Below are 13,825 nucleotides of genomic sequence, written 5' to 3' on the forward strand. Positions count from 1 at the left end.
TCCGATAACCTCCAGTTAGAAGCTGTATTTTAATTTCAGAGAAGGGAGAAATAAAGAGAACAGATAGAATGCAAGTTTTGTCTACATGTTCTACACACAGGTCATCTAGTCCTTTCTCTTGAGAGCAATTTCTCTCAAGGCTGGAGGGAACAATCAGTTATGTAGCAGAGGCATTCTGTGAGAGTGGGTCAAAGGTTTTCAACTCAGCAAACGTTTAATGCAGACAGTAAAAGGCCAACACTTCTAAACTGAAAATCGCAATAATCTATAATTTAAGATTGCTATGGTAAGATAGCAATACATGTAAGAATAATACATATTTCCAACAATAAGTTAAATATGGAGTCATGTTTTCAGAGTTTATTTATTAATGCATGGTTTCCTAAATGTTGACCACTAGCAGAGCATGAATAGAAGACCTATTAGTCTTCTATTCTCGTTAGCAACTATTCATGATGCTACCTGTCAAAGCAGCAAAAATGCTTGCCTTTCTGTTGAAAATGACACTGGATTAAATGCAGTTCATTGTAGAATTTAATATTTCTCTTGCTCAACTCCTTGTTGCTTGTAGTTCAGTTATTCAAAGCTGGAGACAAAAATATCAGAAAGTTGTGAAAAATATGACATATTAATCAATCCAAGAACGTTAACTGGAAAGAAAAAACTATACATTTTGATGAATTAATACCAGATTTTCCTCCCCGTCTCCTCAGACTGAGTGGCTGTAACCTCTCAGAGAGAAGCTGTGAAGCTCTGTCCTCAGTTCTCAGCTCCCAGTCCTCCAGTCTCAGAGAACTGGACCTGAGTAACAACAACCTGCAGGATTCAGGAGTGAAGCTTCTCTCTGCTGGACTGAAGAGTCCAAACTGCAACCTGGAGACTCTCAGGTAAAATGTGACCAATTGGTTGCTATCAGATAGCAGCGTTGAATTCATTCATTCATAACAAGTTTTATTTGTGATGTTCCAAGAGCACCATTGTGGTCAGCGTAATAATTTGACTATTATACGTGCAGCTTTTCGCCGATCATCAATCAATCAATTTTTATTTGTATAGCACATTTCAGCAGCAAGGCATTTCAAAGTGCTTTACATAATTAAAATAAAAACAGCATGTGACATTGAAAAAACAGTGAGAAAGAGAAAGACATTTTGAAAAAGATTAAAAAAAGATAAAAACATTAAAACCCCTTTAGGACTTCAGTTAAATGTCGTTTAACTGGGGCTCTAACCCTCTGGGAATTTAGTCAAAAACACAGTTTGACAAGGACTCCAACCTCTAGGTTTTTAGTTGAAACGCCGTCAACAGGGACTCTAAACCCCGTAGGACTTTAGTTAAACGTCATTTAACAAGAATTCTCACACCCCTAGATATAGATTCATTGAACTGGGATGTTTTCCGGGGCGGCTTTACATAGACAGTGTGAAAGAGAAATAAAAAGAAGTTAATAACTAGATGAAAGCTAAAGATAAAAACATTAAAAACATCAAATACATCAAAATGCACACTCTAACCCTAATTTAGCCATAAGCAACTCTAACCAGGTGGGTTTTAAGTTGAGATTTAAAGGCTCTCAGTGTTTCAGCTGTTTTACAGTTTTCTGGAAGCTTGTTCCAAATCCGTGGTGCATAGAAACTGAATGCTGCTTCTCCTCGTTTGGTTCTGGTTCTGGATGCAGAGCAGAACCAGAACCAGAAGATCTGAGGGGTCTAGACGGTTGGTACAGCATTAGTATTAGTGTTTGGAAAAAAAAAAAAAGAAGAAAAAAAATCAGACCCCACTTGGTGCGACTTTTCTATTGTGGTTTTTCAATCAATAATTGGAGTGAATATAGCCGATAGGTCCACGTATTGTCAGGCAGTTCGTTTTTTCATTTGAAATGGAAAATGAAAAAACAAAAATACTTGTTGGTTTTTTTTTGTTTTTTAAACCAAAATCGGAAATCGGATTTGTGGCTTCTTATCCGATTTCCCATTTAGTGCACAAAACAAAAATGGAAAAAACAGATAACGAGCGCTCAATTTCAATTTTCATGATTAAATTTTTTGACAAGCGGTCTGACCCGAAAGTTCTCTGTCACTTTGTTTTTGTAAACTCGTCCAAAGGGGCATGCAATTAATTTGATCATGATACTTTCACACAGAAAGCCTTATATGATGACTTTGTTTTGTATATGAAGCTAATGGCTTCTAAATGCAACTTCTGATTCAGTAAATGGCTAAAGGGCTAGTACGCCCATTTTTTTATTTGTTCCAATTTTTAATCTGCTCTAGTTTAAGAAGACTCTTAAACCACTACTGGAACATCCTGCCAGTCATTCAAATCCTTTAGTTTGTTCTACCTGAATAGCATTAACATACCAATTATAATCCGGTATGTTATAAACAAGCATGCAGAAAAGGTGATCCAAAATATTTTAAAAAATTAAATAATACATTTAGGCATTTTGTCCATGCATATTAAATGTGAATGCAATTATCAAATTTCTAATTAGACAAACATTTCAATCAGGTTAAATTAACCATAATTTAAATAAAGTACAACAAAAAGTATCAATCATATTTCAAGCTAATCAATTTAAAGTTGAAAAGTTGATATCAAACTTGAAGTCAAAATTGAAATCAAAGTGCACTTTCACTTTGATTATCAATGTCAAGAAAAATAAAACTGTTAAATACTCAAGCAGAGTGAGACAAAGAATATAAAAAATATTCTGCGCAATATCAAAGTGTAGCTCCATTCTGTTTTGATCAATTTCATTTTAAACTCTGTATCAATGCAAAAGTGCCAGAACACACAAAATCGTCAATTAGGTTACATTCTGAAAGAGAGTGGGGTGTACCTAACCACAATCAGCCGTCAGAGAATCCCAGGGCTGGTCCAGGTAACAAACGCCAACAATTCTAATAAAACAACACTCCAATGAGCAATCGAGCAGAAGTTTCACATGCTAAAAGCAATATTGCTATCAGATGACAAACTCACCAAGGAATCAAATCAGTACATGCAAAGATGTGGATGAATTTGCCAGCAAGACGCCAGCAGCAAGCCACAATCACAGTGGAACAGGCGATGGTCTTAAATAAGCTGGCAGAGTTTGGGGCAAAACAGGAAGTGGGCCCGCAAAAGTAAAAGTCTTTGACTAATTGCGGGTTACATAACATCTTCAGAAGTACCGAACTTCAGAGAGGAATGTGATATTTTAAAACAACCTTTTGTGACAAATTAATAGTGTGCTTACCTCTGTTTACCATTGCTGGTGGCGCAGTGCAACAGTGGCCATCTTGTTGGTCCAGAGACAAGGGTATTGCTGCAGGATGGTGTGGAAAGCCACTCCCCCATGCTCTGGCCTTTCAAAATAAAATGAAAACTAAACTAAAAACTCAGGCCAACCATTGTTATCTGTGACCAGATGTCCAGTATTATTTGCTTCACACAGGAGCATTATTTAAACTGACTTGCGGCTGACAGAAAACACTACAGTATATAGCCTGAAACCTGAAATGAACAAACTTGTCTCCCTGTAGCCTGCATAATGTCTATGTGTTATACGGCCCCTGTGTAACCGGACAGAGAGAACTTCCGGGTCAGAGCGCTTGTCAAAAATGAAATCATGAAAATCGAAATTGAGCTCTCGTTATCCGTTTTATCCATTTTCGTTTTGTGCACTAAATGGGAAATCGGATAACGAGCCACAAATCCGATTTCCGATTTTGGTTTGATTAAACGACAAAATAACGAGTCTATTTTTGTTTTTTCATTTTTCATTCCAAACAACAACAACAAATAAAACTGCCTGAAAATACAAAAAATCCTAGTGAAGACCAAATAGCTGTGGAAGGACACTAGAAACAAAATTGGAGATTTGTACCAAGCTGGGAAGAGTGAATCTGTTATAGTCAAGTATTTTGATGTGAAGAAATCAACTGTGGAACCATTAATTAAAAAATGGAAGATATCCAAGACCACTGAGAATTTCCCTCAATCAGGGGCACCACGCAAGATCTCACCCTATTGAGTCAAAATGTCCTGCAGAGCCAGACGTTCCCCTGCTTAAGCCAGTATTGTCCCGGCTCGTCTGAAGTTTGCTAGAGATCGTTTGGATGTTCCAGAAGACTATTGGGAGAATGTCATATGGTCAGGTGAAACCAAAGTAGACCTCTTTGCTTGAAACACAACTCATTGTGTTTGAAGGAGAATGAATGCTGAGTCACATCCAAAAGACACCATACCTACAGGGAAGGATGGGGTGGCAGCATTATGCTTTGTGGCTGTTTCACTGCAAAGGGACCAAGACGACTGATCCATTTACTTGAAAGAATGAATGGGGTCAGATATTGTGAGAAAGCCAGGGTCATGTCCTTTCCCAAGTACACTGTGTCTGATATAACAGACAAAATACTCTAACTATAGATCAGCTGAATATTGAAACTCTATTTCTTCATGTCAGAGCTAATGATCTGGCAAAACAACAACCGAATATTCTGAAAAAAGACTACCATTCTTCTGAACCTCTATTGGAAAACTAAAATTGAAGATTTTTATTAGTGGCCCTGTCCCAGTAGCAGGATGGGGTGATCTGAAATACTTTTGACAATACGGTTAAGTATTCTTTAACTGATTGCAGGGTTTTTAATTGTCCTTTTGACAGAATTGCTGCCTGCAAGTAATTTGCATGTTTTTTTGTCTGAATTAAATTAATTTTTTGCCAGATCATTTTTCCATTTTGTCAGATCACATAGAAGCATTTTTACGACAAGCAAGAAATTACCAGCCAATCCAGGTGATCAAAAGTGATCGGCCCTCATGGGTTTTTTGGAATCAGAATTGGCAGCAAAAAGCCCAATCAGAGCATACCTAAAATATTATTACAATAATGGATTTCATGGTAGATTCTTTCAACCTTTTCAAGAACATTGTTGACTGAAAAGAAAGACATAAATTTTGATTAACATTTTAATACCATATTTTCCTCCCTGTCTCCTCAGACTGAGTGGCTGTAACCTCTCAGAGAGAAGCTGTGAAGCTCTGTCCTCAGTTCTCAGCTCCCAGTCCTCCAGTCTCAGAGAACTGGACCTGAGTAACAACAACCTGCAGGATTCAGGAGTGAAGCTTCTCTCTGCTGGACTGAAGAGTCCAAACTGCAACCTGGAGACTCTCAGGTAAAATGTGACCAATCCTGGTGAAACATTACTTGCTTTCAGGTAATAATTAGTATTTCAGTAGCTGTGACATATCTAACTATGCTAAGTCTCAACACATAAACATGACTAGTTTTCATTTACCCGAGGCTGAAAGAACCAAGAAAGGTATTTAGAACAGCAGAAAGAAGTTTTGCAGCACCAAAGTACTTGTTCTGGTTCTTTGTACTTTTGAGCAGTACTCCCCACCCCGGGCTGCAGACCGGTACGGGTCTGTGGACCAGTTGGTACCAGTCCGCACAAGACATAATTAAGTATTTCCGTTTAATGTATTGTCTGAGTCTTGAGGATCTTTTATTTTGAAAATACTTTAACCAGATTCTCTCAGTTACGTCTTATGCACCAACATTGAGCCCACAAGCAGTAAAATGAGTAAGAAACAGATTAGATGTCTTTGGAAAGTTTATTTGGGATGGGGAAAAGACCCAGCAAAGAGACAGGAGAATGAATTCATCCTGGCAGGTTATTCCCACCTTGCAAGCCCCCTCTGCATGATATGCGGTGACCGGCTCACTAATGAGGGAATGAAGCCTTCAAACTACTTCCCCACTCAGAGACCAAGCACCCTGAGCTCAAGCAGCACTTCAAGTGTCATTGTCTCTCATCATTCCCAGATGGGACCGTCTCGTTGCAGAGAAACAAGCTCAGGGCTCCCATTGATTTGTTGTTATCATGAGATCAAATGTTCATGAAAGTAAAATGTTTTTTTTTTTTTGTGGCGCATTTGTATTTTATTTTGAAGGACTATGTAAACATTACCATAGTGACCAGAGTCAGCGTTAGGACAGTGGTCAAGACAAGACGAGAGGAGCTTGTGAGTCTTAAGTCTGGTTCACACGGCACGATTTAAGAACTGCCGTCCGATTTCCAAACCTCTGTGACCACACAGGAGCTGATAATAGTACAACAGGTTTGATCAGTTTGTGTGATCAGGCACATGGCACGAACCGATTTCACTCATGAACATCCCGATTCCTGAAGAAAATACAGTAAACCTCCCAACATACCCTATGTCAATTTAGAGTAACAAACATATCCGATGATGTAGAAGCAGTTGTGATGGTTTGTGAATTCATGTTAAGCGATAAAAGACACAGCAAAATGAAAAAAAAACTTTGGATAAAAGACTGCGGGAGCAGCCACTCCTTTTGCGCCACTATGCATTAAACCGGACTCTCAGTTGTGCCATGTCAGCTGTTTGGGATTCCCCTCCGTCCTTAGATCACCGCACTTTCTGATTGGGTAACGGTCACATTCAACAGGCTGTGTTCTCGTTCCTAGTCAGGGAAAAGCCCACAGGCTGTGGTAAAAGAGCCAACATAACACAACATATTGAATGTGCCTGATTTTAGATCGGAAAAGTCCAGACGTTCTACATAACACACCACTCACAGCAGGTCGAAACATTCTAAGATTGTCAGGAAAATCGGGGCAAAAAATGTAAAATTGTGTCATGTGACACTCTCCCTCCCTCGCCGCAGTAAAATTACCAAGCCTTGACCAGTCCGAGGTAATGAAAAGGTTGGGGACCACTGCTTTTGAGGATAATAGTTGAATCTGGTTAACAGGGAGAATCTGGAGATGAAAGATGGTCTGACAATGAAACTGGTGGGGTGAAGTCAGAGGGATTGATGCTGATGACTGTTAATTCATCTTCAACCAAACTGATCTCAAAATGTAGAAAAAAAGGAAATAAAATTAGTAAAGCATAGTACAAAATGCATATGAGAAGGCACAGCAATTGGAACTAGAAAGTGTGCATTCCTATGAAAATGCAAGTGTGAATGCTCAATGCTTTTGGTGAAAATGACAATAGCGTTTGAAGCCAAATGCTGAAGATTTGCAGACAAGTAAGAAATAGTCCACACAGTGTGAAAAATCCAGGAAAAAGACAAAATTAGGTGAACTACTCATGATAGCATCTAGGAAACCAGTAGTATGCTGGGTTACAGTAATTTATTCCATGAAATATAAAAATCATAAATGAAATAAAAACTCATGTAAACCCTAAAATTTGAAAAGGACAGAAACGTTCCCCTATTCCTTCTGATAAAAACAGTGGGTGAATAACATCCAAACCTTTTATGTTTCCTGAGATATCAACATTTGTTTGGAGGCATCGTTTAGCACGGTGACTACAAAAAACATGCCACATGCAGCATGTTCTTCATGCTTTTTTAGCAATGCCAAGCGCTCAAATTATTCCCAGGTGTTAAATAGTATAAAAGCTGTTTAACTTCCCAACTTCAAATTGGCCACTGCCTTGTTTCCTCCATGACAGCACCTGAAACTGGATGACTGATCGCCATTAATAGGCAGGACCTGAAACATCCACTGTGAAACACAACGGACATTCTATATTGTAATTCTTAATTCTGCCACAGGATGGAGCGGTTTCCCCCATGGGTGAAAATTAATAAAAAGCTGAATATTATAAAAAGTATGAAGGTTATGAATACTATTAAGGAAGATTATCTAAATGAGTTAATTTTGGAAAAAGTTGGCTCTCTCTTCCTCTGGATCCCAGGTCCTCCCGGCGGGCCACGTGTAGCCATAAGGAAAACGATGCGTGTTGACGTCACAGAATTACAGTTTAATCCAAATATAAGACAATGCATAAAATTACAACAGAAACTGCAGAACAACGGAGACATACATTCATTTAGCTGACAGACTTGGAAAAAGAAGGAAAGAAAGAAAAGCCAAGACGTCTTTAGAGAGTTGCAAGAGCAAATCTGATTTGTTACTCTATGTGGAAAGTTTTATCTTCTTATCTTTAATTTATTCAAATAAGGCGTATCTTTGCTCATCCAACCAGGAGCTATCTCTGACCCTCTATCTGAAGCCAGAAACCCCTGCCGTGTTTACGGCCTTTCACAGATGAGTGTGAAAAGCTACAACTTCCACTGTATTGTTCTCCCACAGACAAAAGGCAGTTCAAACGATCCTAGCAAACCATCTGCTGTAACTACAGGTAAAATAAAGGTCAATAGGCCAGAATAAGTTACTAATTTTAAAACCACAATTAGGGTATTTGAATCAAGACATGTTAAGTTTTAAAACTAGCTTATTTTAAATTTATTTTCTTAATACCAAGAGATATAGCCGGCAAGCTGAATAGTATTAAAGTTGAACAGTGAAAGTAGCACAAAGTATGACGGAGAAGAAGCGCGGCAAAATTTACAGGAAACCAGAAAAGTGGTTTCAACAAAACGTACTCCAAAAACTGTCTTAAGAACATAGAGAATAATTAATGCCAAAACAAATACATAACCCCATTCTTTTCTTTCCCTGCACTGTGAACACAAACCTCTGAAGGTTAAGGCTAATGTTAATGTATAACACAATTAACACGGAGCTACTGGCATTTGCTCCATTGGTTTTTGTTGGAGATAGTTTTCAGACTTTAAGTAGCAGCATATTTGTATTCCAATATTTCACAATGTGAAAATTCTTTTAGGTGTATTTAAGTTAACCAAATATTTGCCTGAATGTTCACATGCTCTCTATTTTAAAATATTATTGTTACACGTGGTAAACTAAATATGGGCTAGCTGGTGAACATGACATCTATCACACAGGTTGATCTCAACTCAAAATAATTCAATAAACCATCTCAGATAAAAAACCCTACCCTAAACTAAGCATGTTAAACAACCCAGACCTGTATGGAAAGTAAATTGTTGTGAAAGGCCTTGGAATCCCTCACTTCACTTTGGTGGGAACTTTATATTCTGGGGGCCGAGTCCACAGAATATACTCTCTTGTAGCCACTGTAAAAGCTGTGAGTCAAGAAGTAGTCATTTATTCCATTTTAAAACCTGCAGATATGACACGAAAACACCTTGTTTTTACACTTGATATTAACTAAAATTGTACACCCCAGTTACAAAACATAGAATGTGACTCTATTAGTGTAAATTTAACTCTGCTTTTGCACAAAGTATATTAACACCAAACATTTTAACACTGTTGTAATTGATATGACGGTGCACAAAGGAGCATTATTGTAGAACCTTCCTCAAAACCTTTTTATTCTACAAGTGACAAATGTTGATTTTTATCATCTAAAAAAGGAAATAAAGTTTTCTTACTATTTCATGATACTAACAGGTTAAGCTCCAGTTTTTTGTGCGTTTTCCTCTCCTATAAATGTCCAGTTCAGACCTTGGGCTCTACCTCAATGTTCTCATCATGTGATGAATTGTGTGTCTGCAGCTTATCAGGCTGTCTGATCTCAGAGGAAGGCTGTGCTTCTCTGGCCTCAGCTCTGACCTTTAACCCCTCCCATCTGAAAGAGTTGGACCTGAGCTACAATCATCCAGGAGACTCAGGAGTGAAGCTGCTGTCGGCTGGACTGAAGGATCCAGACTGGAGACTGGAAGCTCTCAGGTATGGAGGAACCTGCTGCAGGAGCAGAGAAGGTCTGATAGAGGAGGAAGAGGAGAAACGTCTTTAGTCTGATGGGAAACATTTAGTTTGAAGATAAATATTTAGTTATTTAGCATTTTTACATACCATACCAACTATGTAACGAAAAGCGAAATCAGCCAGAACCCAAAACGCAGCCAACATCAAAGTTGGTTCACTAAATGTCTTTATTACAAAAATAAAGGTAAGAAGGGGCTAAGCAGGGAGTGGTCACGCTGGTGGGTCAGGAAGGGGGAAGTCCACAGGGGTCTGGGATCCAGCCAGGGAGGGGTAAGGTGGATGGGCAAAGGGAGGACTTGAGGGCTCAGATAAACAGATAACGGTGACAAAATCCACCAACCAGAGGATGAGTCATGGGACAATCCAGGGTCATTCACGGGAGGGCCACAGGCAATGAAGATCCAGAAATCAGAAAAACTTGAGGCAAGGTCAGAGTCAGGCAGGGTTCATCAACAGTAGGTCAGAAATCCTCCAGCAGCCGAAGGACAAGGCAAAATCTGTGGTCAAAAACAGGCAGGATCAGAAAATCAGAAAACTTTGAAACATGAGACAAGGCTTGAAAGCTGTGACTGGGGCAACAAACGATCTCGCACTCAGCTGGTGAAACAGAGGGGTCAGAGTCAGGAGCTGTGATAAGAGCCCTGGTACTACCAACCTTTTCAAGAAAGAAACGCAGAAAATTATCACACACATCAGGAGAAGCTTCCAAACGGGCATTCTGTGGGATATTAAGCACGAAGTCAATGGTGTTAAATAAAACACGTGGGTTATGACTGTTTGAGAAAATGATATTTTCCAGGTCAGTCACAGGACGATCGCAGGAACTGACCAGGTCCAGTGTGTGTCCGTGCTCATGTGTAGGGCCGGATACGGCCTGTACCAGGTTAAGAGTCCAGAAGGCTTAAAAAGTCCTTTACCAGGGGCTTATTAGGACAGCATACATGTATATTGAAGTCTCCAACAATAAGAACATGACTCCAACATGAATAAATAACATGGTGAAAATATGACTTGACCTTCTGAAACTCCTTTTATCTCTTATGTCAGACTAAATAACTCAAATTATTGCTGTCAATTTTGACTGTATAACTTTGTAAACTGCATATTAGTCTTTCACATGGTGATGAATAAACCTGGGGGAAAAATATCTACTGGTACCATCATAAGTAATGTCAGAAAACATCTGAACATTTTTTTCAGTAACAACTAAACTGAAGCGTTGCTATTTCAAATCCAGTAGTCAGACTACAGTTATCAAAATCACTTTGCGTTATTGTGCATTAGTATGTTCTTTTGGAATTTAATTGTATGTATTGTATTTCCTCTATTTAATTGTATTTCCTCTCCTTGACGATTGACCAATGTTTCTATGTGACAATATCAGCAGCGAAATGGAAGGACTGTAAACAATGGAGAGGACGAGGGAGATGCGCATTTTGTTCAGGGAAAAATAGAAACTATTTTGAGTTTCTGTTGCCAAGTCCCATTACTAAAAGTGGCTTTCGGCATATTTTTTCACCTGCAAATTTATTAAGTCGTAGGTTGCGCCTTTTGGGGCTTGTTTTTAGATGTGAAGTTCCTCATTTGGGCTTGTAAATAAGCAGAGTCATAATAAATCCCAGAATTTGTCCGTCATTATGGTAGTTTTAGTCAGACTCTCCCTGTCCATCATTTGCAGGATGATCCGTCCCGCTGTGTCTTTGTTAATGTCAATTTAATATATTACTTCCGAATAACATCGAGTGATCAAGAAAATTGCAAACATCGAGACTAATATGAACAGAGCAATAAACGTGGAATCAGCCACAGATGTTGGACTGTTCCTGTCTCAGTGGAGGACAATGTGTGTCTGAGAGACATGTAATGTCCATGTTTGCTGCTGAAAGAGACTGATGGTCTGACCCCCCTCCTCCTTTCAGGGTGGAGCCTGCTGGAGGCCGATTCTTGACACCAGGTCTGAGGAAGTGTAAGTGTGTTTTTCATCTGATTCATGACAACAAAGCAGCTCACATTCAACCATCTTCAAACTGTCACATCACTCATTCAGGATCATCATCAAAGATCAATAAATGATCAATAACTGCAGCTGGATTGTGTTTGTTCTCTCCATCAGATTCCTGTCAACTCACCATCGACACAAACACAGTGAGCAGAAAACTCAAACTGTCTAAAGACAAAAGGAAGGTGACATTAGTGGAGGAGCTTCAGTCATATCCTGATCATCCAGACAGATTTGATCTTCCTCAATTGCTGTGTAGAACTGGTCTGACTGGTCGCTGTTACTGGGAGGTCGAGTGGAAAGGAAGAGTTGATATATCAGTGAGTTACAGAAGAATCGGGAGGAAAGGAAAGAGTAGTGACTGTAGGTTTGGAGGGAATGATCATTCCTGGAGTCTGAGATGCTCTGATCGTAAAGGTTTCTCTGTCTGTCACAATAACATAGAAACTCGTCTCCCCTCCTCCTCCTCCGTCTCTAACAGAGTATCAGTGTATGTGGACTGTCCTGCTGGCATTCTGTCCTTCTACAGAGTCTCCTCTGACTCACTGATCCTCCTCCACACCTTCAACACCACATTCACTGAACCTCTGATTCCTGGATTCTGGTTCTGTTGGTCTAATTCTGATTCCTCAGTGTTTCTCTGCTGAGTTGAGTCTAAAGACTCTTTTCTGGTCACTCTTGCTCTTGTTGAAGGCGGATGCTTTTTTTCCTCTGCTGCCTCCCTGCCCTTGCCTGCCCTGCTTGCTCTGTTTTTTGTCTTTTTCTATATTTTTGGAGCCTTTCTTTGTACATTCTCCGAATCTACAAATTATGGATCTGGTCAACCGATCTCTCAATGCAGTTGATCAAATTTTCGACGAAGACTGGGCGTCTTGTCCTGCGGGGACACACTTGGCGGGATTCACCCTGGATTTATTCATGATAATAGGATTTCTGCTGTTTGGAGCTTGCAGATACATGGCTTATTGATAAATTTGTGATGGACATGGCTGAACTAGTGAACACTCAGATGTGGACATCTGATGTGGACAGAGATGCAAGTTGGATGTGATCTTGGAAAAGTTGCTAGTTTCAGTTCAGTGAAACAACGAAACTAATTTTGATAACTGGGAATTGAGATGTATCGGAGAGACTTTATGGAAGATTGAAATTTATAATGTTCCTGACCTAAGACATTCTGTCTGATTTGACTTTCCCTGTGTTGCCTTGGAAGGGCTGCATATCTCTAATCTCCTTGAATATATGTAAACGTAACGCTCCTTCCCACATCACCACTTCCTGTTATCCATGCAACTGTGGACCTGGGATCTCCCAAGGACATTCCTTGATAACAACACCTCTATCTGACTTTGCCAGGAGGCTCAGCAGCCTGGTTTCGTGGCCCTATGATGTCACCACCTTCACCTATGTCTTTGTTTTGCCGTTTGTTTTGTCTGAATGTTGCCATTTGCCCTAATGTGTCCTTTTCTTTATTCCTTTTTATTTCCTTTTTTTATCTTATTTTTTTAGAAACTGTGGAGTACTCACTTTAAGCCCAGGAAAGGAGTTCGAACAAACTTTTTAGCTTATATTTTAGGAACTGTAGAGTACTCACTATTTAGATGCAGATGCTCGTACTGCAACCCAGAAAAAGAATTTGAACAAACTTAGAATCCAGAAAAAAATTCTTCCAGAACCGGAACATTTAGTTATTACTTAGAAACTGTGGAGTACTCATTGAACTGTTTTGGACTGGTTTAAATCCTTCCTCTCCAATAGGCTGGAATGTGTTAGCCTTGGCAATGCCAAGTCCAAGGATGTAGTGTCTCCTGTAGTGTCCCACAAGGGTCAGTTCTGCTTCATCCATCTGAGTGTTCAGGAGTTTCTGGCTGCTCTTCATGTCCATCTGACCTTCATCAACTATGGAGTCAACCTGATGGAAGAAACACAAACATCTAAAATGTTTTCATTATTTAATAAACCTAAACTAAAGTCTCTCCATCAGAGAGCTGTTGACCAGGCCTTACAGAGTCCAAATTGACACCTGGACTTGTTCCTCCGTTTCCTCCTGGGACTTTCACTGCAGACCAATCAGAGACTCCTACAAGGTCTGCTGAAAAAGACACGAAATAGCTCACAGACCAATCAGGAAACAGTTCAGTACATCAAGGAGAAGATCAGTGAGAATGTGTCTGCAGAGAAAAGCATCAATCTG

The 13,825-nt window shown here is 39.5% G+C and overlaps 1 protein-coding gene across 1 annotated transcript in view; it reads left to right on the forward strand.

Annotated features, from left to right (window-relative positions):
• The first annotated feature begins 515 nt into the window (after positions 1-515).
• The window catches only part of LOC103132156 (NACHT, LRR and PYD domains-containing protein 3-like), a 47,376-nt gene continuing 34,066 nt past the window's right edge, over positions 516-13,825 (forward strand). The window contains exons 1-5 of the mRNA XM_016667179.1: positions 516-527; positions 643-887; positions 4,989-5,162; positions 9,420-9,593; positions 11,552-11,598. Of these exons, the coding sequence (XP_016522665.1) occupies positions 516-527; positions 643-887; positions 4,989-5,162; positions 9,420-9,593; positions 11,552-11,598 (652 nt within the window). The remainder of the gene's footprint in view (positions 528-642; positions 888-4,988; positions 5,163-9,419; positions 9,594-11,551; positions 11,599-13,825) is intronic.

The sequence above is a fragment of the Poecilia formosa genome, unplaced genomic scaffold, assembly GCF_000485575.1.
Source record: "Poecilia formosa unplaced genomic scaffold, Poecilia_formosa-5.1.2 Scaffold937, whole genome shotgun sequence".
In the NCBI taxonomy this organism is placed as follows: Eukaryota; Metazoa; Chordata; class Actinopteri; order Cyprinodontiformes; family Poeciliidae; genus Poecilia; species Poecilia formosa.